Here is a 21,578-nt window from a genome sequence, read left to right as displayed (position 1 = left end):
GATTTTGGGGCTGTGCATAAACCGTCAGTCTAATTCCAACACAGTTAATTGCATCTGTAACAGGAGATGGCTTTGGATCTGAAGCCGCATGTTCTTGTCAGAGCTTTAATTATTTGAAGGAATGTTTTGCCCTGACGTACTTCAGCGTTCCCATTTATCCACTGTGGAATTAACACCCCGTTCAGTGTGGAACTAATGCAGACAAAAATGAACATGCACGCTGCCTTTTGGGAGATGTTACGTTGGATACATGGCTGATAACTGCTACGAGGGGAATAAGTAACTCCAGAGCCAGAAAACGTTATGGAGGAGCCTTTATTTTTCAGTCTGCTTCAGCTTCTCCCTTTTTTATTGTCTCCTATGGACAGTCTGGAGCTATATCCACACGGACAGCTGGATGTATTGCTTATGCCAACCACACAGAAGCTTAATTGCTTTTGAGAAGGGGCTCAATAACTTTATGAATGATTAAATGGCATTCTGTCTGTGCAACATGGGTTGTGAAGCTGCAGTACCTGACCCTGGGGACTCCTCTCACTCTTGAGCCATAGGGAAGGACTGTCAGTTTTCCGCCAGATCAATGAGCTGCATCTTCTGCTGCTCCGGCTTCAACTGTCACCAGCTCTTAGTGCTGTAGAGAAGGTAAGTACGTCAAATACAGCTGGATGGTTGTGGTTTTAAGGGGAATTCCTTCCTCGCCCTTGCTGACAGCCAGCTGAAACATAAAGTGTTAGCACTGAATGCCTTGGGGGGCATTATGGCTGTGTTAGGGGAAAAGCAGAGCTCCTCCTTCCTCCATGGCACCCAAAGGGAAGCAGTGCAGGGAGTCCAGACCCAGGCATAAAGGGGTCCGTCAGGGGCTCATCTCAACTGCTCTGCCTGCCCAGGCAGCAGAGCAGATCCCCAAAACTGAGGCCTGTCCTTTGCCAGTCCACCTGGGAAAACAGTCCCTGACAGCGGCATTGACAGAACACCTCCATGGTGGGGAGGTCTGAGCAAGGGGAATGGGCTTCCCACTGGGAATTGCATCGTATTCCTTGGTAATGCCAACACTATAAAATCCCAGACTGGTTCGGGTTGGAAGAGACCTTCAAGCTCCTCCAGCTCCAACCCCTGCCACAGGCAGGGACCCCTTCCACTAGAGCAGCTTGCTCCAAACTCCTGCATCCAACCTGCCCTTGAACACTGCCAGGGATGGGGCAGCCACAGCTTCTCTGGGCACCCTGTGCCAGCGTCTCAGCACCCTCATGGGGAAGAGCTTCTGCCTTTTACCCAAGGCCAAGATCCTGCAGAAGGATCATTTCATCAGGACTGCAGTGATAGGACAAGGGGTAATGGGTTACAGCTTAAATGGGAGATTCATGTTAGATCTAAGGAAGTTCTTCCCTCTGAGGGTGCTGAGGTGCTGGCACAGGTTGGATCTGGATGATGTTCAGGTCCTTTCCAACCCAACCCATTCTAGGATCCTATGATCACCTCACTATCACCAGGCATCACCCCTCCATGAGCGCACTGGCACAGAGGCGCAGAAAAACCCACTCTTTATCACAGCAAAAGCACGCAGCCACCGCACTCCTTTGAAGACCCCCTTATTCACATCCATCCCCGCTCACTGCGCAGCTGCTTCCATACCACTCTGATCCAGCGGATAGCTCTGAGGCTGGCTTCTGTGTGGAGACCCCATCCCCGACACCATCCCCGACTCCAACCCCATTCCCATCCCTGACTCAGACCCCATCCCCATCCCCATTCCCATTCCCCCTCCCATCCCCATTCCTATCCCCATCCCCATCCCCACTCCCATTCCCATTCTCATTCCCCCTCCCATTCCCATTCTCATTCCCCCTCCCATTCCCATTCTCATTCCCCCTCCCATTCCCATTCTCATTCCCCCTCCCATTCCCATCCCCATTCCCACTCCCATCCCCATTCCCATTCCCACTCCCATCCCCATTCCCGTTCCCATCCCCATCCCTACTCCCATCCCCATTCCCATTCCCGTTCCCATCCCCATTCCCATCCCCATTCCCACTCCCATCCCCATTCCCATTCCCATTCCCATCCCCATCCCCATTCCCACTCCCACTCACATTCCCACTCCCACTCCCATCCCCATTCCCCCTCCCATCCCCATTCCCATTCCCATCCCCACTCCCACTCCCATCCCCATTCCCATTCCCCTCCCATCCCCATTCCCATTCCCATCCCCATTCCCATCCCCATTCCCCCTCCCATCCCCATTCCCATCCCCATCCCCATCCCCATCCCCATCCCCATCCCCATCCCCATCTCCATCTCCATCTCCATCTCCATCCCCATCCCCATTCCCCCTCCCCTCAAGCCCCGCTAACATCCGGGCACTCTCCCCTCCTTTGCGCGCCAAAACGCAGCCTCGCTCTCCCTCAGCCCCGCCCCGTCCACCAACGGCCGCTCGGGGCGCCACTGCGCATGCGCGGGAGGCGGAAGGGGAAGCGGTACCCGGCAGCGAGTCCCTAACGACGGGGAGCGTTGCTAGGGCGGCGGCGCATGCGCGCAGGGGCGGGGCGGGGCGGGCTCGCCGTGAGGAGAGCCGGGGCGGGCGGGTAGCGGCCATGGAGCCCCGGGAGGAGCGGGTTCTTGTGAGTACGGAGTGTGAGGAGGGCATGGGGCCGGCGGGGTTCGGGGGCTGACGTGTCAGGGAGCTGCTGGCAGCGCTGAGGAGCCCCTCACGCCGTCTCCGGCCTGCAGGAGTGCGGTGGTTCACTCGTGTTTATGCGTTCAGCCGGAGTGTGGTGGGAACCGGCCGGGTTCTGCCGCGGGAAGGGGCTGTTGATGCGGGTGGTTGTGCCTCGCAAAAGGGGCATGGAACCCACCAGAGCCCTCTTCTTATCTGCTGCAGAAGAGGAGGGAAGTGACCGCCTTGGTTCCTCGCCATTCCCTGGGTTATCCCCTGGGAGAAGGGTGGATGTAACCGGTCTGCTTCCTCATCCCCTCATGGAAGGAGGGGTGTGTATCTATTCTGTTTCCTTTGTGCCTTATTTTGCCCTGGAGAGGGTTAGAGACCAAGCCAGGAGTGCAGCAGGCTTGGCCTGTAATCCTTCTGGGAACTCGGAGTGCCTCGTTGGAGCCATTTATCTCCTAAGGCTCCTGCCTGTTTCTGTGCACTGTGCTGTGTTCACTCAGTGCTGGAGATGGGGAAGAGGGCGGCCATGGGGAACCTGTGTCCCCCAGTGCATCCTGACACATTCTCCTGTTAGTGTCTTCCTGACTTTGTCCCTTCTGAGAGCAGTGGGAAGCTTCTCCCTGTGGTCTTGCACTGTGCTGGCATCTGAAGTGTGTTGCTTTTCTCATGGTGGTTTCCAGAGGTGCCCAGGGCTTGTAGCAGCTGCACAAGTTCTCACTCCTGCGAACTGAGTGCAAGCTCAGGCTGAGAGACCTGGGCTGGGGCAGCCTGGACAAGAGAAGGCTCCTGAAGGGGAGACCTGAGAGCAGCTCCAGTGCCTGAAGGGGCTGCAGGAAAGCTGGAGAGGGGCTTGGGACAAGGGATGGAGGGACAGGCCAAGGGGAATGGCTTGAACCTGCCAGAGGGGAGACTGAGATGAGCTCTTAGGCAGAAGCTCTTCCCTGTGAGGGTGCTGAGGCGCTGGCACAGGGTGCCCAGAGAAGCTGTGGCTGCCCCATCCCTGGCAGTGTTCAAGGCCAGGTTGGACACAGGGGCTTGGAGCAAGCTGCTCTAGTGGAAGGGGTCCCTGCCTGTGGCAGGGATTGGAGCTGGGTGAGCTTTAAGGTCCCTTCCATCACAAACCAGTCTGGGATTCTATGAAACTGTTGGCAAACATGTTTGTGCATGGTATTTGAAGAGCTGGTGTTGGACACTTGGGTCTGGAGATGTTTATGGGTGTCAGTTCCACAGTTCTGTATTAGGAAACGTGTAAGAGGGGAACCCAAAATGGGAAGTTATGAAGCGATCGCTCCAAGCCTTCATCCCAGAGCTCTGAAGGAACTTGGGTGCACAACAGCCAAATGGTAACCAGTGGTAGATGCCTTATCAGCCTTTACTTATGTTCCCTGGGAAGAACCATGGATGGGTACAGGCTTCAGTCTTAACAGGAAAAATAATAGAAACTAAACCAAAGAATGGAAACAGCCACGTGAGTCAACACGATGTGTTAAAGGCAAGTCTGGCCATAATGAATATGTGAATATGGGAACTCAGAGTAGTCTTAGTTCAGTTTCCGAAAGTCTTCTGCTGAAGGACCTTCACCATGTGTTTTCAAGCAGGCTGATTTGCCATGGAATAGAAGGGGTGGCTCTTTCACTAATGTGTATATTTTGTGTCTAGTCTAAGTGGAAAAGAAGTTGATTGGAGTGCTGATGTACAGGCCAATTTCACACTTTATGATTCAAAATAGTATATGATGTTATAGACTGGTGACTTTGCCTCTTGTTTCTTACTTTAAAGCTCATCCAGTGCACGGGAACCTTCCACTAGACCAATTGCTCCAAGCCCCATCCAGCCTGGCCATGGATGCTGCCAAGGATGGGGTATCTATCTCAGGCCCGTTGTTTTGATCCGTTTTAGGTGTCAGCTTGGCTGTTTCACAGTGGCTGTTGGTTGCTTCCTTGTCTGTGTTTTGCACTGTGGTTAATTGCTGCTCTGACAACCAGAGCTCAGCTCTGGGAATATCCGATGGAGCTGAGCCAAGCTTGCTGCTGCTGTTCTTCTGGGTCAAGGGGATGCAGGTGCAGACAGATAGTAGGCCAAACAGTCTTATTCCTGTTGTAGTATGGCTCCTCTTACACCTTTAGTGTCTGTTTCTATTGCAAGAGACTATTTTAGCTCTAATTTCAATTGAGAAAGAGAGAATAACACTGAAACACGATGTTTGTATCTTGTGCCATGCAACACTGTGGTTTCACGAGTGCCACATAAGTCAGCAAGCCCCATCTCACCTATGGGAAGATGTGACCTGTGATGCTGTGCCTGGGTAGCATGTTATTGCCTCTGTGTAATTTTGGCACATATTGCAACAGCTGTGTAATTATGCTTAAAATTGCCTTAAGAAACATCTACTTAACTCTTACTTCAAGTTTGTGCTTACTGAAAAGAGACTGGGATATCTTCCTGCCAAAGTGCCATTGATGATAACTTAAAGGCATTATAGAACTTGCGGGCATCAGACTGCAAGAGTGAGAAGAAATTCTGTAACTAGCACAGTGATACTTTGCACTGTGCGTGCTCTTTCTTTTATCAGTGAAAATACTTCATCTGTTCCCTCTTTCAGGTTATTTTTGATTATGAGGATGATTTGATCCTACATTTAGCTAAGCATTAAGTATTATAAATAAGATCCAGGAGGATCAAGGTTTTGGTTCTCATTCTTTAATGCTGCAGATTGCCATCTGTATCCCAGGAAGTCAATCATTCATAGAACTTTTTCTATCTCCTTTCTCTTTCTTTAAAGCTAAGCAGAAACATCAAAGTATGAACTGACAGAGGCACCTTAATTTTAGTGCTAGTTTAGCATGGAAAAGAGAAAGGAATGAGCATTTTCTTAAAGCTCAGAGGACAGCACAACGCAATTACAGCTCTTGGAACTATGATCACAACAAACTAACAAAAAATGATTCAAAATCTGCTTTTTCAGTGGCCCAAACGTGAGAATGTAAAGGAGTAGCTGACCTTCTCATTACATAAAAGCACTCAGGAACGCTGTTAAATGCTCCTGTTGGAGTTAGGATTTGAACAGCGAGCAATTAAGGGTATTTTTTTGCCCAGGAATGGAAAAAAAAAATGGTCAAGCCACCTTATGTGAAGCTGAATTTTGTCTTTATTTGCAACAAGGAGAGAAGAGGTTGTTGCCTGGGAGAAAGTGAAGTTTTCATTATTAGCTGTTAGGTTGCTGAGGTGGCTGTAGCAGTGGTTACGTGTTGGGAATTTAGTATGTTCTTGTAACTGGAAATGAGGCTTTCATCTACACTGCCTTTCCCAGGAGAGACTGGGCTAGATGATCTTTGAGATCCCCTCTGACTGAGCTGCTCTATGAAACCCAAACTAATTAGTTCTGAATTAACAGAAAGAGTTGCCAAGAAATAGGATAAACCTGTAGTTTCTTTTTGATCTTCTTCCTTGCTCTGCGAGCCTGGTAGAAGAGCTTGTGGGTGAGGAGTGCCTGGTGTGGAGGAGGTTTATGGAAGTGGCTGCTTAGGTAAGATGGACATGTATAATCCATATGGCTGGATGGGGTGTATCTGATGAAGTGGTTGAGCTGGCTGGTGACCCCTTTCTATCATCTTTGGAAGGCTGTAATAACTAGGAGGTGTTTGTAATAACTGCAGGAAGGTTCATGTTGTGCCTTTTTTCAAGAAGGGCAGGAAAGAGGACCTGAAGAACTGCTCAATTCAACCAGTCAGATGTTCAAAATCCAACTGGTGATGTTCCTCTGGGGGTCAGTCCTTGGGCTAATGCTGTGTCACATCACCACTGGTGACCTGGGTGGATGGGGGATGCACTCCTGTTCAGTCTGTGGATGACAGCACATTGGAGGGAGTGGATGATACACTGGAGGATGGTGCTCCCACACAGAGGGACCTTGGCAAGCTGGATTAATGGCCCAGGAGGAACCTCATGAGCTTCAGCTATGAAAAATACAGAGGCTTTTTGACCGAGAAGGAGCATCCCCAGACATCAGCACTGACTGGTGGCCCTTTGGAGAAGAGCCTGAAGGCCTGTGGGCAGCAAGTTGAATGTTAGGTGACAGAGCACTCTCCTGCAATGAAAGCTAGCCATGCATTGGACTGCATAAATAGAAGCATAATTAGCAGTTGAGGGAACTGAATATTCCCTCCTCTGGGCCACAGCTGGATCTTCTCTCCTCTTCTGGGCTGCCAGTGCAAGCAAGAGGTCAGCACCATGGACTGCAGCTGGTGGAGGCCACCAAGATGGTCAAAGGCTGGAGCACGTGGTGTGTGAGAAGCTGCAGAGGTTAGGTTTGTCTGTAAGGAAGGAGGAGGGTGAAGGTGAGGGTCCGGCAGTGGTGCTTCCCTGCTGGAAGAGGAATTGAGGGAAGTGTTGTGGTTTAAGCCCTGTTGGCAACCCAGAGAAACCACATAGCTGTTCGCTCACTTCCCCATCCCTTTCCTCCCCCCAGCTCCCAGAGGGATGGGGAGGAGAATCGAAAGAATGTAACTCCCACGGGTTGAGATAAGAACAGTCCAGTAACTAAGGTATAACACAAACCACTGCTGCTGCCACCAATAATGATAATGGTAAGGGAAATAACAAGGGAAGAGAATACAACTGCTCACCACCCACCGACCGATAGCCAGCCTGACCAAGCAATGACCTAGCCCTTCTGGGTAACTGCCCCCAGTTTATATACTGGGCATGACGTGCTGTGGTATGGAATATCTCTTTGGTCAGTTTGGGTCAGGTGTCCTGTCTCTGCTTCCTCCCAGCTTCCCCTCCTCCCTGGCAGAGCATGAGACTCAGAAAGACCTTGGTCAGAGTAAACATTCCTGAGCAACAACTAAAAACATCGGTGTTATCAACGCTGGTCCCAGGCTGAAAGTCAAAACACAGCACTGCACCAGCTACTAAGAAGGAGAAGAATGACTGCTACTAATGAACCCAGGACAGGAAGGCAAAGGAAGAGTCTTGGAGGTGCACAGTGACAGGACAAGTAGCACTGGTGATGTGTTATAGTAAGGAGAAGGTCTGACTGGAGACAGGGAAATTCTTTTATATGAAGAGGATGGTGAAGTGCTGGACCAGGACTCCACAAAGGTGATGGAGCCTTCATGCTTGGAAATAGAAGCTGAGAAGATGAGGCCTGGGGAATCTGATATAGCCTGAAAGTTAGCCCTGCTTTGAGGAGAAAGTTGGCCTAGGTGACATGCAGAGGTCCCTTAACTTCAGTTACACCCTGATTACCCGAATAAAACTGATTCGGGCATTAGTGTGTATTACAGTAATCAGCTTTCAGATTGTGTTCAGTGCCCGTGGCTGGGGTGTGGCTGAACAGAGAGGTGCTGCCAGCCTCGGAAGCCCTGCATTCCTGGGAGAGTCACTGCAGATCAGCAGTGATGAATTTTCCACTTGGGATGTTCCTTAAAGGTAACCCCAGACTGGTGTGGGTAGGAGGGGACCTTAAAGCTCCTCCAGCTCCAACCCCTGCCACGGGCAGGGCCACCTTCCACTAGAGCAGCTTGTTCCAAGCCCCTATGTCCAACCTGACCTTGAACACTGCCAGGGATGGGGCAGCCACAGCTTCTCTGGGCACCCTGTGCCAGCGCCTCAGCACCCTCAGAGGGAAGAGCTTCTGCCTAAGAGCTCATCTCAATCTATTGGTGTTAGAAGGTTGACAGTGGAAACTACTATTTTTGATAGATTCCAAGTTGTGTGACAGCAATTATTGCACTGTCAGTGTCTATTATGTAAATATAAATTCAGTGTTTATTGTGTAACAAACCAATCAACCCCCAAACCTAAACATTATTGTGTAAAATTACCTTTCTAGAATGATTTCAGCCTATCCCACGCAGTGTATTGTGTGATGAAGCAGGGTTCATACAGACTATAAAGCTATGATACATTAAATTGTTGGGTTATTGTGAGATCGAGTTGCATTGAGGTAGCATGAAAGGAATTAATTCTGAGCTTGCATATAGCCTCCGAGATGCTTTTTTTTTTTGCACAACATTCACTTTGCTTTTCCTCAACCCTTCATTACAAGCCAATAACTGCTCCATGAAATGAGCAGGTGGGTATAGAGCTGTGACCTACATTGCCTGTGTTCTGGCACAATGGTTCCTTTAGTCCTCAGGGACAGGGTGGCCAGTTCCATGGTTTAGCTGTAAAGATGCGCTTGTTTCTGCCTGTTCTTTGCTCTTTCTCTGCGCTGGGGCAGTCGTTGCCCTGCAGTGTTGCTGACTCCAAGTGGCATGAGGCTCACACTGCACTGTCAGTACATGCAGGTGAGAGTGCGAGCTCACACCTTGGCTTTCTTCTTCTTCCTCAGCCTTCCCATGCTGGGGTAAGAGCCACGATACAGGCTGGAAAGCTTAATTTAGGTTTTGTGACAGCTTTTATAGCTTTTAAAAAGTCATTATCCAGTAATGTTTAAACATAAGCCAATGGACAAAGCAGAACTAGAACCTTTCAGAAGGTAGTATGAGTTGTACAGCTCTAAAGGAGCCTCCAGTGAGAGGATTTCAGTGGTACATCCTTTGGGTCCAGTTATCAGCAAATGTGCCTGGGATTTGTAGGATGGAGCCTTCTCTGTGTCTGCATTTAGTTGTACATACAGCCAAATTCATCCTTGTCTGAAACAGATGTTTAATTATTCATTAATTGTGGGTTTTCTATTGTATGCTTCTTTATCCACTAGGAATAGAACATAAAAGCTCAGAAGTAGAAGAATTTAGAACAAGTTATTAAAAAACCACTTGAAATAAAGAAAGAAAATACCCAGCGGGACTCTTACAAACAGTTTATTTCAAACCTGGTTCATGGCCACCTTTGAGAGGGTCAGTGATCTAGTAGCTGAAGAGGTGGTGGAGTATGATTGTGTTTTTCATCTTGGGATGAACTAAGAAAATAGGCAGCATGTTTGGAAGGCATTTCAGGTGCAACTTCTGATGATTTTTCCTGGCTCATTCCTGTTACGTGATTCATCAATGAAAATACTTTGTTAGTAGATGGTGAGACGTAGTGAATAGGTCAGTAAAGGTGTGCTAAAGTAATAAATACTGTGGGAAATGGTATCAGAATGGGGATTGTTCTTGGCAGATGGGTTAAAATAGGTCCTGGAGTTAGCAAGATGAAATCCAGCAAAGGGGGTGGAACCAGATGATCTTAAGGTCCTTTCCGACCCTAACAATTCTATGATTCTACTTGCATTGCAAGTGATGACCTTAATTTAGTGCAAGTGCTTCCTGAGGAGTGAAAAGTTGGTCCTAAGCTCTGCTGCCTGTTTTTCCAGCTGCATGTTCAGATGGGTAAGGGAGGTGAAACATTGATTTATACTAAATTAGCCATGAGCCTCTGATTTTTTTTTTTTTATTTTTATTTTTAGGAGGGAGAAATGAGGCAAAATGAAGTATTTGAAAGAAATTAGTGTATTTCATAGAATCCCAGAGTGGTTTGTGACAGAAGGGACCTTAAAGCTCATCCAGGTCCCAGCCCTTGCCACGGGCAGGGACCCGTTCCACTAGAGCAGCTTGCTCCAAGCCCCTGTGTCCAACCTGGCCTTGAACACTGCCAGGGATGGGGCAGCCACAGCTTCTCTGGGCACCCTGTGCCAGCGCCTCAGCACCCTCCCAAGGAAGAGCTTCTGCCTGAGAGCTCATCTCAGTCTCCCCTCTGGCAGGTTCAAGCCATTCCCCTTGGCCTGTCCCTACAGGCCCAAATATATGATGTTTTGAGAAGGTCACACTTTTAGAACTGCTTATCTAGGGAGTTCTTTCCCATATTGGGGCTGTTCAGGCTGGAGAAGAGAAGGCTGCATGGAGACCTCAGAGCAGCTTCCAGTGTCTGAAGGGGGGCTATAGGGATGCTGGGGAGGGACTCTTCATTAGGGACTGTAGTGACAGGATAAGGGGTAACGGGTTCAAACTGAAACAGGGGAAGTTTAGACTGGATATAAGGAAGAAGTTCTTTCCTGTGAGGGTGGTGAGGCACTGGAATGGGTTGCCCAGGGAGGTTGTGAATGCTCCATCCCTGGCAGTGTTGAAGGCCAGGTTGGACAGAGCCTTGGGTGACATGGTTTAGTGTGAGGTTTCCCTGCCCATGGCAGGGGGGCTGGAACTGGATGATCTTAAGGTCCTTTCCAACCCTAACTATTCTATGATTCTATGTCCCATTACGGACTTTCATGGTTGGACCTGATGATCTTAAAGGTTTTTACTGGCCTAGTTGATTCTATGATTTTTTATCTCTCTAGATCTTTTTCCTTGTGGTTAGAATCACAGTCTGGTTTGGGTTGGAAGGGATCTTCCAAGATCAATCCAGTTCCAACCCCCTGCCACAAGCAGGGACACCTTTCACTAGACCAGGTTGCTCAGCACGAGACCTCTCTTTTTGTTGTGCTGTTTTTCCTTATGTGATATTTTTAGTGTGATATTTCCATTGCTGCATGGGTCAGAACACAGTAAGGAATGCTGAGTCTGGCAACTCACGTTTCAAACCTGAGAAGCATTCCTATTTCGTTCTATGAAATGTAGCATCAGTTAATACCAAACAGGAATTGCTGTTGCTACCATTTAAGTTAATGGCACTGTGTTGTGTGGGGGTGGTTGTAGTTGTTCAGCTTTATTTTTGTCTTTTCCTCTCATTATGGATTTAGCAGCAAAATCTATCTTTGATGTATTGGATCTCAGGAAGAAAAACCTTGTAAATGTTCTTCATTTGAGTTTAATTACATGGAAGCCCTCAGAGATGATTATACTAATTTACTAAACCCTAACATGTTGCTTGCAACTGCTTTATGTACCATGGAGCACACAGTCCTAATATGTAGTAGATTTCTTCCATTATGCTGATTCCTTAATACTGCTCTTTGCTATGGGGATTAAACATGAAATAACGAAGCAGAACGTGCTGCTGTTTGTCTGCTTCCTTCCACTGCGAACCCACCAGGCCCCAGTGGCTTGGTTCTCTCGGGTGTTTGGTTAATGTGTAGCAGGTTCCTTTAAAGAGCGATGCTAAATCCATGAGGAAGCGGGAGAAGATGCTGCTGAGGAGTGTGTGGGCCTGAAGCACTGCCGCTTCTGGGGCACTGGTTATGTGAAAACGCAAACCAAACTCGGGTGGTAGCAGGAGAATCTGACTTGTGTGGGAAGTATTTGACTTCAGGAGCCGATCATCTTTCCTTAAGGTCCTCTTGTTACTGGGGTAGCTCAAGCTGTGCCAGCACCTCACCACCCTCACAGGGAAGTGGTTCTCCGTCTCCCTTTTGATAGGGGTCTGTAGGGATAGGCCAAAGGGAACGGCTTTAACCTGTTAGAGGGGAGCTGTTAGGCAGAAGCTCTTCCCTGTGAGGATGCTGAGTGCCCAGAGAAGCTGTGGCTGCCCCATCCCTGGCAGGGTTCAAGGACAGGTTGGACACAGGGGCTTGGAGCAAGCTGCTCTAGTGGAAGGTGTCCCTGCCCGTGGCAGGGGGTTGGATCTGGGTGGGCTTTAAGTTCCCTTCCAACGCAAACCGTTCTGTTATCTTAGTTCATGTTCTCATTCATGCTTTAATCTCCTTGGCTCGTGATGCTGTCGTTGTTCTTTTTGACGTTCTCTCACAACTTGCAGGCTAAGACAGATGAAATTTTAGAGCATCAAGTAAGACACGTGCCACTATGGGCTGATAAGATACTCAGCGGATGAGCTGTGCTGCTGATTTGCTGTGTTGTTGTACACTAAGGGAACTTTGTGTACAACAGGGAGATAAATATTTATCAGGCACACTCTAAAGTCATGGTGTGAATCAGTGCTGATAAAACATCTTGGGGCCTTTGCATGGAAGGTGCTACTTGAATGATCTCAGCAACAGTAGTACTACTTCAGTTCCTTCCTGCTCTTTTGGGGAACTGAGTATCTGAGCCTTTGGAAGCACTGGATATAACTACTCTGAATCTTCCAGAATATTGCTATTTGTAGTAATTGCATCCTAACTCATTAGAATCCCTTCTGGATGATTCCGAATATGGTACACTTCTGGCTCTGTTCCCCCAAATCAGTCTTGTCAAACCTATTTGAAATTCTAATGGGAGATTAGAATGGGAGATTCACTGTGAGGTGTCCCTGCCCATGGCAGAGGGCTTGGAACTGGATGATCTTAAGGTCCTTTCCAACCCAAACTATTCTATGATTCCATGAACGGGGTTTAAAAACTGAGTGTTCAGGGAGTGTTGGGAAGGGGAAAGTACTTCTGGAACAAAGACTCCCCCAGTGTGGAGCTCACTTGTACTTTATCCTTCTGTGCTCTCATTTTAGCCCCATTTGCCTAAGACTTGGGGAACCCTCCAAGGAATTTTCTTTCTGACTCCATTTGAGAGTGAATTGTGCTTTTCTTATTCATTCTATCATCAAAGATTTTGGTAAAAGATATGAAGCTACAGGTAGAACAAATCTGTTTAGATGATATATTTTTCATGTTATTTGAATGTGCCATACCAGGTGCATTGAAACTGTATGGAAGAAAGCTCAAATGCAAAGTTTGGCTTTAAGGTTTAATGACATTATTATCTCGGTCATATTTTTTTTAGGCTGCCAATTTCTCTCTGAAAGCAGGTTAATCAGGAGGCTTTGGGAACTGAGGAATGCTCTTCATGCCATGTGCTTCCTCTCCATGCTGGTGGATAGAGTGAGGGAATGCTGCGATGCCAGTGGTGCAGCACAGAAAAGGGATTATAACTGAAGTGGTTGACAGGTACATGAGTAATTAAATGCTTTGGAGAGAAATAGCTCGCCACAGGCTGAAGAAGGTCATTATAAAAAGGGGAGACTGAAGAGTAACCTGCACATAACATGCACAGTTGGCTTGTGTAGTGTTTTGTTCATTGTATGCATCTTGAATGCTGTCATTACTCATCCCTTCTGATACCCTCTACACCACCCACTCCATCAGCTCTGCTCAGTGTATCTAAATACAATCAGTACCTGGTTTTGGAATTGCTTTTCAAATCACACCCAGTCCTTTACCCAACTGTTCATTTCCAGCTGGATTAATAAAATTGCCCTTTTCTGAGGATGCACATTGTAAACCCAAATATTCTATAACAGGCCTTAATTAAATTACCAAACCGCTACCGGGAATGCTTTTACCTTTTGAGCTATTGTCACACATACTTTAGTGCTCCTTCTTTTAGTTGATTAGTATGAACAACAGGAGCCAGGGGAATGCAAGAGGGATTGAATATATGCATAGAGGCTGCCATTATTATGTTCAGTCCCTCTACAAAGCCCAAACAAACTTATTTTGTGCAGGGAATTAATTTAGATGAGTAGTTTCTGCCTGGTTGAGCCCCAGTTTCACCAGTGTGATTTGCACATGATCAGTAATAAATGTTTTCCTTTTGAGTGCTACAGCTCTTCTCAACTTGGGCAAAAATATTCATGAATTCCAAGTAATCTACTCGACATTGACCTGTGCGAACAGTTCTGTTGTGTGTCTGTTTCTGTGAGGCTGTTTGGTGGAAGGGTTTAAGGTAGGAAATGGTACTGAAATTCTGGAAGTTTGGGTGAGCAGCAATCGAGGGAGGGGATCCTGCCCCTCTGCTGTGCTAAGGGGAGATCCCCCTGCAGCCCTGATCCAGCTCTGGGGCAGCAGCACAAGAGGGACGTGGAGCTGTTGGAGCGAGGCCAGAGGAGGCCATGGAGATGCTGCGAGGGCTGGAGCAGCTCTGCTCTGGAGCCAGGCTGAGAGAGCTGGGCTGGGGCAGCCTGGACAAGAGAAGGCTCCTGAAGGGGAGACCTGAGAGCAGCTCCAGTGCCTGAAGGGGCTGCAGGAAAGCTGGAGAGGGGCTTGGGACAAGGGATGTAGGACAGGCCAAGGGGAATGGCTTGAACCTGCCCGAGGGGAGACTGAGATGAGCTCTGAGGCAGAAGCTCTTCCCTGTGAGGGTGCTGAGGCGCTGGCACAGGGTGCCCAGAGAAGCTGTGGCTGCCCCATCCCTGGCAGTGTTCAAGGCCAGGTTGGACACAGGGGCTTGGAGCAAGCTGCTCCAGTGGAAGGTGTCCCTGCCCGTGGCATGGGTTGGAGTTGGATGAGATTTAAGGTCCCTTCCAACCCAAACCAGTCTGGGATTATTCACATGGAAGTCAAGCTTCTAGGAAGTAACCGCTGCTTTCTCTCTGACCCTCTCCTTTTCTCAGTCTGTGCCCTCCTCTGCCCTTCACACATAACTCATCACCTTCTGGGTCACTGTAACTCTCTCAGCAGGCAAATACCACCAGATGGTAGATGCACAACTCATGGTACAGGAGTAGATGTTGGGGAGCTTCCCCCTGCCCTGCTTGCTCTTGCTGCGTTGTTCTTTGGATCCCACCTTTCCCTACCCTGGGCACTAAAAGCTACCTCTGAGGCTTTAGAAAAATTACTATTAATAAATCAAACTGGAATGGGAGTTGCCATGAGGAATAGGAGGAGGACAAGGGAGGGCTTTAGAGATGGGGGGAGCCACAAATCCCTCTCCTGGTTGAGGCTTCATGTTAAATCGCTGCCTTAATAACGTTACCTGATGTTCTCCTGTGCCAGTCTCTAGGGGCTGTTTTTAAGCCAGTACTTCCTTTTCTGGAACATTTTTGTTTGGGCTAAATCTTGGTGTTCCAAAAATGTCTCTTTTTGCAGTTCTGTCCCATTGTGTTTGGAGCTGGCTTTGTCTTGTCTGTGGAAAGCTGTTACAGAGACCTCAGGCATGGGATATTCTAGAAGAGAAATTCCATTCCCACTTCAGAGCAGCTTCCTCTGTTACTGTGTGGGGAGGAAAATGTTCCAGCTGCCTTTCTAGGCAGCAGTGCAATGCAGCTTCAATTCCTGCTCTCAAAGGATGGCAGGTATTGCCGAATTATAATATAGAAACCAACCTAGACTTGCTCTAAGGTAGTTACATAAGATGGCTTTTAAAATTCATTTTAAAACATAGATAGAAGTAAACCCCTTTTGATTTTAATGTAATAAATAAGTTTGCTGTTAACCCCCCTGGTTTAACAACCACTGTTAATAAATCATCAGGACAGATGGCAGAACCAGACTTGCATCAAGGTGATGGGTCTCTTTGATATGTTGTGATTTACTTTGCACTGCACCTGTATGGGTTGGGAACAAGAAATACGCTTCTGGCCCTCAGAAATAATTGGCTAATGTGCAGAAAAACATGATTCCAGAAAGCTGGATTTTGGGATCTAAAGTGGCAAAGAACATCCCTGTTTTAGTGAAGCTGTGGGACTCTGGATGGGATTCAAGTCACACGTTGAGGTAGATGTCCCACTTTCAGCCCTGAGGATGCCTTGATTACTTTATATGCTTCCTTGCCCTTGATTTAATATATGAATATATTGAAATACTAAAAAATTGGTTTTAAACCCATATGTTGTTTCTTTTAGCCCATTGCAACAACTCCACCACATCATGGCTGGGAGGAGGAAGCCTTAAGCCACAGCAGTAGTGAAACCCAGGTATCAGCTACCAGTGGGATGTCCCTTGGAGAAGCAATACGTCGGGAAACAGCCATTAAATGGGTATTTGCATTGTGCTTCCTTTTTGCTTGTGATTGGAAGATGGAAAATAATATGAAGTGCTTTATCTATGTAATTTAGGCCTCTACTGTCCTTGCCCTGTAGAGGTGTGTGGTTCTGCATCTTGGAACCGCAGAGAAAGATTGTTGTGAACTCTGGCAAGTCATCAATCCAGTTGTCAAAAAGCTTTGCAGCACTTGGATCACATCTGGAGCGAGAGCAGCAGCTCAGGGAGGGGATCCTGCCCCTCTGCTGTGCTCTGGGGAGACCCCCCCTGCAGTCCTGATCCAGCTCTGGGGCAGCAGCACAAGAGGGATGTAGAGCTGTTGGAGCGAGGCCAGAGGAGGCCATGGAGATGCTGCGAGGGCTGGAGCAGCTCTGCTCTGGAGCCAGGCTGAGAGAGCTGGGCTGGGGCAGCCTGGACAAGAGAAGGCTCCTGAAGGGGAGACCTGAGAACAGCTCCAGTGCCTGAAGGGGCTGCAGGAAAGCTGGAGAGGGGCTTGGGACAAGGGCCTGTAGGGACAGGCCAAGGGGAAATGGCTTTAAACTGACAGAGGAGATTCTGTAATCCATTCAGTTTTCATAGGATCACAGAATCCCTAGTAGTATAATGATTGTTTTTTATTATTTTTCTGTTTTCAGGCTATAAACCTAGAATATACACTAATATAAGCCTAGTGTAGTATTTTCATCACAACACTATCTTTGAGCTGGTTTCCATTTGTAATTTGCTGTAACCCTGGTTCTGCTACTGCCTCTTAAGTTGTCAGATCTGTCTACTTCAAAATAGAATCACAGAATGGTTTGGGTTGGAAAGGACCTTAAGATCATCCAGCTCCAGCCCCCAATTTGGATGTTAGCACAGAGCCATGCTCTAGTCTGTGTGAGATCTGACTCCTTTTAGACCTTAGTTTTGATGACGTGTTCAGTGTGTGATTAAGGAAGACTGTACTCACATCAGGGTACAGTCACAGAATCACAGAATCCACTAGATTGCAAAGACCTTTAAGATCATCAAGTCCAACTATAGTCACACTTCTGTCTGCTGGATGTGCTGCCAAGTATTTGATTACTCTGAGAATTGCATAACATCGCTATTGTTTTGAAACAACTGAATTGATTAAAAACTTGTATTTCCAAATTGTTGTGGTTTAAGCCCAGTCAGCCATGCAGCTCATTCCCCCCTTTCCCCCCCACCCTGCTCCTGGAGGGATGGGGAGGAGAATCGAAAGGATGTGACTCCCATGGGTTGAGATAAGAACAGTCCAGTAACTAAGGTATAACACAAATCACTACTGCTACCACCAATAATGATAAGGGAAATAAGGGAAGAGAATACAGCCGCTCACCACCCACCGACCGATACCCAGCCCAACCAAGCAATGACCTAGCCCTTCTGGGTAACTGCCTCCAGTTCTACATCCTGGGCATGACGTGCTGTGGTATGGAATACGTCTTTGGTCAGTTTGGGTCAGGTGTCCTGTCTCTGCTTCCTCCTGGCTTCCCCTCTTCCCTGGCAGAGCATGAGAGTCACTAATACCTTGGTCAGACTAAACATTACTGAGCAGCAACTAAAAACATCGGTGTTATCAGCACTGTTCCCAGGCTGAAAGTCAAAACCACAGCGCTGCACCAGCTACTAAAAAGAAGAATGACTGCTACTGCTGAACCCAGGAGACAAAATGATGAGAATAATCTTGTGCAAAACATTGTTCATATCAAGTTTCTAATGTGAAGAGTAACTTCTTGTAACTTAGTAATGCTTTAAAAGGTAGGAGAGCTTGCAGCTACTAAGTAATGATAGTGCTGTACTACTGGCATCTCACTGGGACACTTTCTTGCTTATATTAACATATAATTATAGATACTGATAATAATGGGTTGTTTTATTGATCTTCTCAATTCTCTGCACTGAAGGCTGGTCTGTGCCTCTTCTGTAATTAAAGTTTAGCTGGTTTAATTACTTCCCAGTGATCCCAATGCTAATTCTTTAATGAATAATGCGAACCAAAGATGCTCCTTTCCATTTGATCATGAACTGGAAGTCTTTAATTAAATATAGCAAACAATTGGCTTGGATTCTTGAGCATTGTTTGTGTGAACTCAGTATTCTGTAACTAGAAACTTAGAGACAAATCAAACTCTTCTGCCTGTTAATCCTCATTTGTACAGTGCAAACCATCTTTACCAGTTAGTGTCTGGAGCTGGATTGCCCCAGTATCCTGCTGAAGTGTTTGTCCTGGTCAGGATTGCTCTTTCTAAGTGTGAGACTTCCTTCTGTTTTGGTACAATTCATCTGCAGTGGCAGGATCTCGAGCTGGAGTTTCAAAGTGATGGGAGGCTAGCGGTCAGATAGTGGCAACTCGGGCAGTAGTGAGGACTGAGTCTGGACTTCAGCAGTTCATAGTGCATGATAATTATTTTGCATTAAAATCTGAGTATTTATATATGAAATAAAGTACAATTTAGAAGCAATAATTCCATTGTTTCACAACTTCATCCTCTGGAAATACGTCTTATAAAGCTTTCTTCATGCCTGAGCACTTCTGTTTTCTCCTACCTGCCCTTAGGGAATTGAGTCATGGTATCGGCTCCCTGCAGAAGTGGATGTCAGCCGATTGACTGCTGCCTCAGAGACCAAGCTTGGCCTGACTGGTGATAGAAACGACCTGACAGAGTTCCCTACCCTGGAGGAAGGAGTGTTGGCTTCAGCAGAAGCATCTAGAAGGCAGTCTCCTGGAGATGCAGCACATGGCTTACAACTGGGTATGGTCAAAGCTGCCTTGGTTTAACTGCTAAATGATTAGGATTTTACTTTTAAATCAGTCCCTAACCTGGATTGGACTTGTTTTAGTGAGAACTGGTGCTGACAAAACACATCCTGTGTAATTTGGCTCTGGGAAATCCCAGTCACAGCTACAGGTTGGGCAGAGGAGTGTTTCAGAGCAGCCTGAGGAGAAGGACTGGGGGTGCTGTGTGGTGGGAAGCTCCCCATGACCTGGCTTCAGTGTGCACTTGAGCCCAGAACCCCCTCTGTGTGCTGGGCTGCACCCCCAAGGGGAGTGAGCAGCAGCTCAGGGAGGGAATCCTGCCCCTCTGCTGTGCTCTGGGGAGACCCCACTTGCAGCACTGTGTGCAGTTCTGGTGTCCCCAACATAAGAAGGACATGGAGCTGTTGGAGCAAATGCAGAGGAGGCCATGAGGATGATCAGGGGCTGGGGCACCTCCTATATGGAGACAGGTTGAGAACATTGGGGCTGTTCAGCCTGGAGAAGAGAAGCTGTGTGGAGACCTCGGAGCAGCTTCCAGTGTCTTAAGGGGCCTACGAGGATGTAGAAGAGGGACTCTTCATCAGGGACTGTAGTGATAGGACAAGGGGTGATGGGTTTAAACTGAAACAGGGGAAGTTCAGGTTGGAGATGAGGAAGAAGCTCTTCCCTGTGAGGGTGCTGAGGCGCTGGCACAGGGTGCCCAGAGAAGCTGTGGCTGCCCCATCCCTGGCAGTGTTCAAGGCCAGGTTGGACACAGGGGCTTGGAGCAAGCTGCTCTAGTGGAAGGGGTCCCTGCCTGTGGCAGGGGATTGGAACTGGAGGAACTTTAAGGTCTTTTCCAACCCAAACCAATAAAAATGCCTTAATATTTGTCAAGGTTTGCATTTTAAATGCAACTGGAGTTAAAGAGAAAACAAAAGGCTTTTTAATATGATACAAAGATGTAAGAACTTTCTCTACTGCTGCTGTTTCATTTGCTGCTCTCTAGAGAGTGTGCCAATAGCTACGGGCTTTTTGTAGATGCGCTTAAAATTCCAGCTATGGGAGGCAAGGTGAGAGGGAAGGGAGAAACAGAAGCTATAATACTAATGTATTCCTTCTCCTCCTCAGAAAGTGTTTTGAATTTCATTTGGGGTGTGGAGGGGAGAGAATCATAATGACAGTTGTATCAGAATCGCTCCTGCTCCACTGTGGAACAGATTGACAAAGCCAGGAAGGTTTTGTTTTTGTTTTGCCTTCCTTTTTTATCTCCCACAAATGGCAGCTTGACTCTGGCATTCAGACTTGTCAGCAGGCTGGAAGATGAAGTAGCATGCCCAGCTTTGCTTGTGCAGGGAATTCAACTGTGAGGAAGCTTCTGACCTTCAGAGCGACAGCGGGAAGAGTCACTGTTTTGACACGAGATGCTTGAGGATTGTTGTACTGACGTCACTCGCTGCTTTAAGCACCCAGCACCTGCTTCTCTGCCTGCAAAACCTGGGTTGTGTCTGAGCAAAATGAGCCCCTAAATCATAGAAAGCATCCAGAATATGATAGCCCTGATCTTTCTGCCTCCTGAATAAAAGAAGTTATGGGAAACATGAGTTTGTGTGCTGTAAGATTCAAAAAAGCCAGAGGATGCAGAGCACATGATATGGCTGGAGTTATATTTTAGAATGATAAATCCCAGGCTGGTTTGTGCTGGAAGGGGCCTTAAAACTCATCCAATTCCAAGCCCCTGCCACTAGCAGGGACCCCTTCCACTAGAGCAGCTTGCTCCAAGCCCCTGTGTCCAACCTGGCCTTGAACACTGCCAGGGATGGGGCAGCCACATCTTCTCTGGGCACCCTGTGCCAGCGCCTCAGCACCCTCACAGGGAAGAGCTTTGTGCAAGAGCTCATCTCAGTCTCCCCTCTGGCAGGTTCAAGCCTGTTCATCCCCTTGGCCTGTCCCTACATCCCTTGTCCCAAGCCCCTCTCCAGGTTTCCTGCAGCCCCTTTAGGCACTGGAGCTGTTCTAAGGTCTCCTCAGGGCTTCTTCATCCATTCTCCCCTAGCCTGTGTTTGTGCAGGGGATTGCCCTGACCCAGGGGGAGGACCTTACTGTTGGCCTTGTTGAACTCCAGAAGGTTCACATGGTCGCACCTCTCTAGCCTGTCTAGGTCCCTCTGGAATTTTCTATATACAAAAATGTGTATGTTATCTCTTTTAAATATATATACATTTGTTTTTCTAGTCCCTGTTAAATGCTATCTATTGAATTCCATAAGGATGCTTTTTCAGGTCATTGCAGCAGAAGCAAGCTGGAAGAGAGGGTTTCCACTGAGGATGTGTCAGCAGTGAACCTTGACTATTCTCTTCCCTCCTTTTTTTTTTCTGTTCCCTTTTTTCCCCTCACTCTTCTTACCTGGCCTTGTCACTCGTCTGCTGCTTCAAGGCAATGATTACACCCACAGTTCTCCAACTGGAAACCTCTGGGGAAGGCAGGGAACTGTCAGCCTGAGGCAGATTTGCATGGCAAAGCCAGAATGTTCTTTGGAGAAGCCAGGGGAGCAACCCTGCCTGAAGTGGAGGTTTGTCTCAGTCTATCTAATGAGCTAAAATCTGCTACTGCAAGGAAGAGCC

General features: G+C 47.7%; 1 protein-coding gene across 3 annotated transcripts; it reads left to right on the top strand.

The window, feature by feature from the left end:
- The first annotated feature begins 2,524 nt into the window (after positions 1-2,524).
- Positions 2,525-20,556, top strand: LOC130594973 (centrosome-associated protein ALMS1-like). 3 transcript variants are annotated; one of them, XM_057401280.1, is made up of 4 exons: positions 2,525-2,618; positions 16,073-16,207; positions 18,775-18,970; positions 20,240-20,556. In XM_057401280.1, exons 1-4 carry the CDS (start codon positions 2,592-2,594, stop codon positions 20,242-20,244), a joined length of 363 nt encoding a protein of 120 aa, XP_057257263.1. In that variant the 5' UTR covers positions 2,525-2,591; the 3' UTR covers positions 20,245-20,556. The 3 variants fall into 3 exon arrangements, with proteins under 3 accessions (XP_057257263.1, XP_057257264.1, XP_057257262.1); XM_057401281.1 differs by lacking the exon at positions 20,240-20,556 and having other exon boundaries at positions 16,073-16,144; positions 18,775-19,254; XM_057401279.1 differs by lacking the exon at positions 20,240-20,556 and having other exon boundaries at positions 18,775-19,254.
- Positions 20,557-21,578: the final 1,022 nt, after the last annotated feature.

Source organism: Pezoporus wallicus, unplaced genomic scaffold, assembly GCF_028554395.1.
Source record: "Pezoporus wallicus isolate ANWC-B61680 ecotype Strahan unplaced genomic scaffold, APGP_CSIRO_Pwel_v1 contig_8837, whole genome shotgun sequence".
In the NCBI taxonomy this organism is placed as follows: Eukaryota; Metazoa; Chordata; class Aves; order Psittaciformes; family Psittacidae; genus Pezoporus; species Pezoporus wallicus.
The sequence above is the reverse complement of the archived record's forward strand: the minus strand, read 5'-3'. Positions and strand labels throughout refer to the sequence as shown.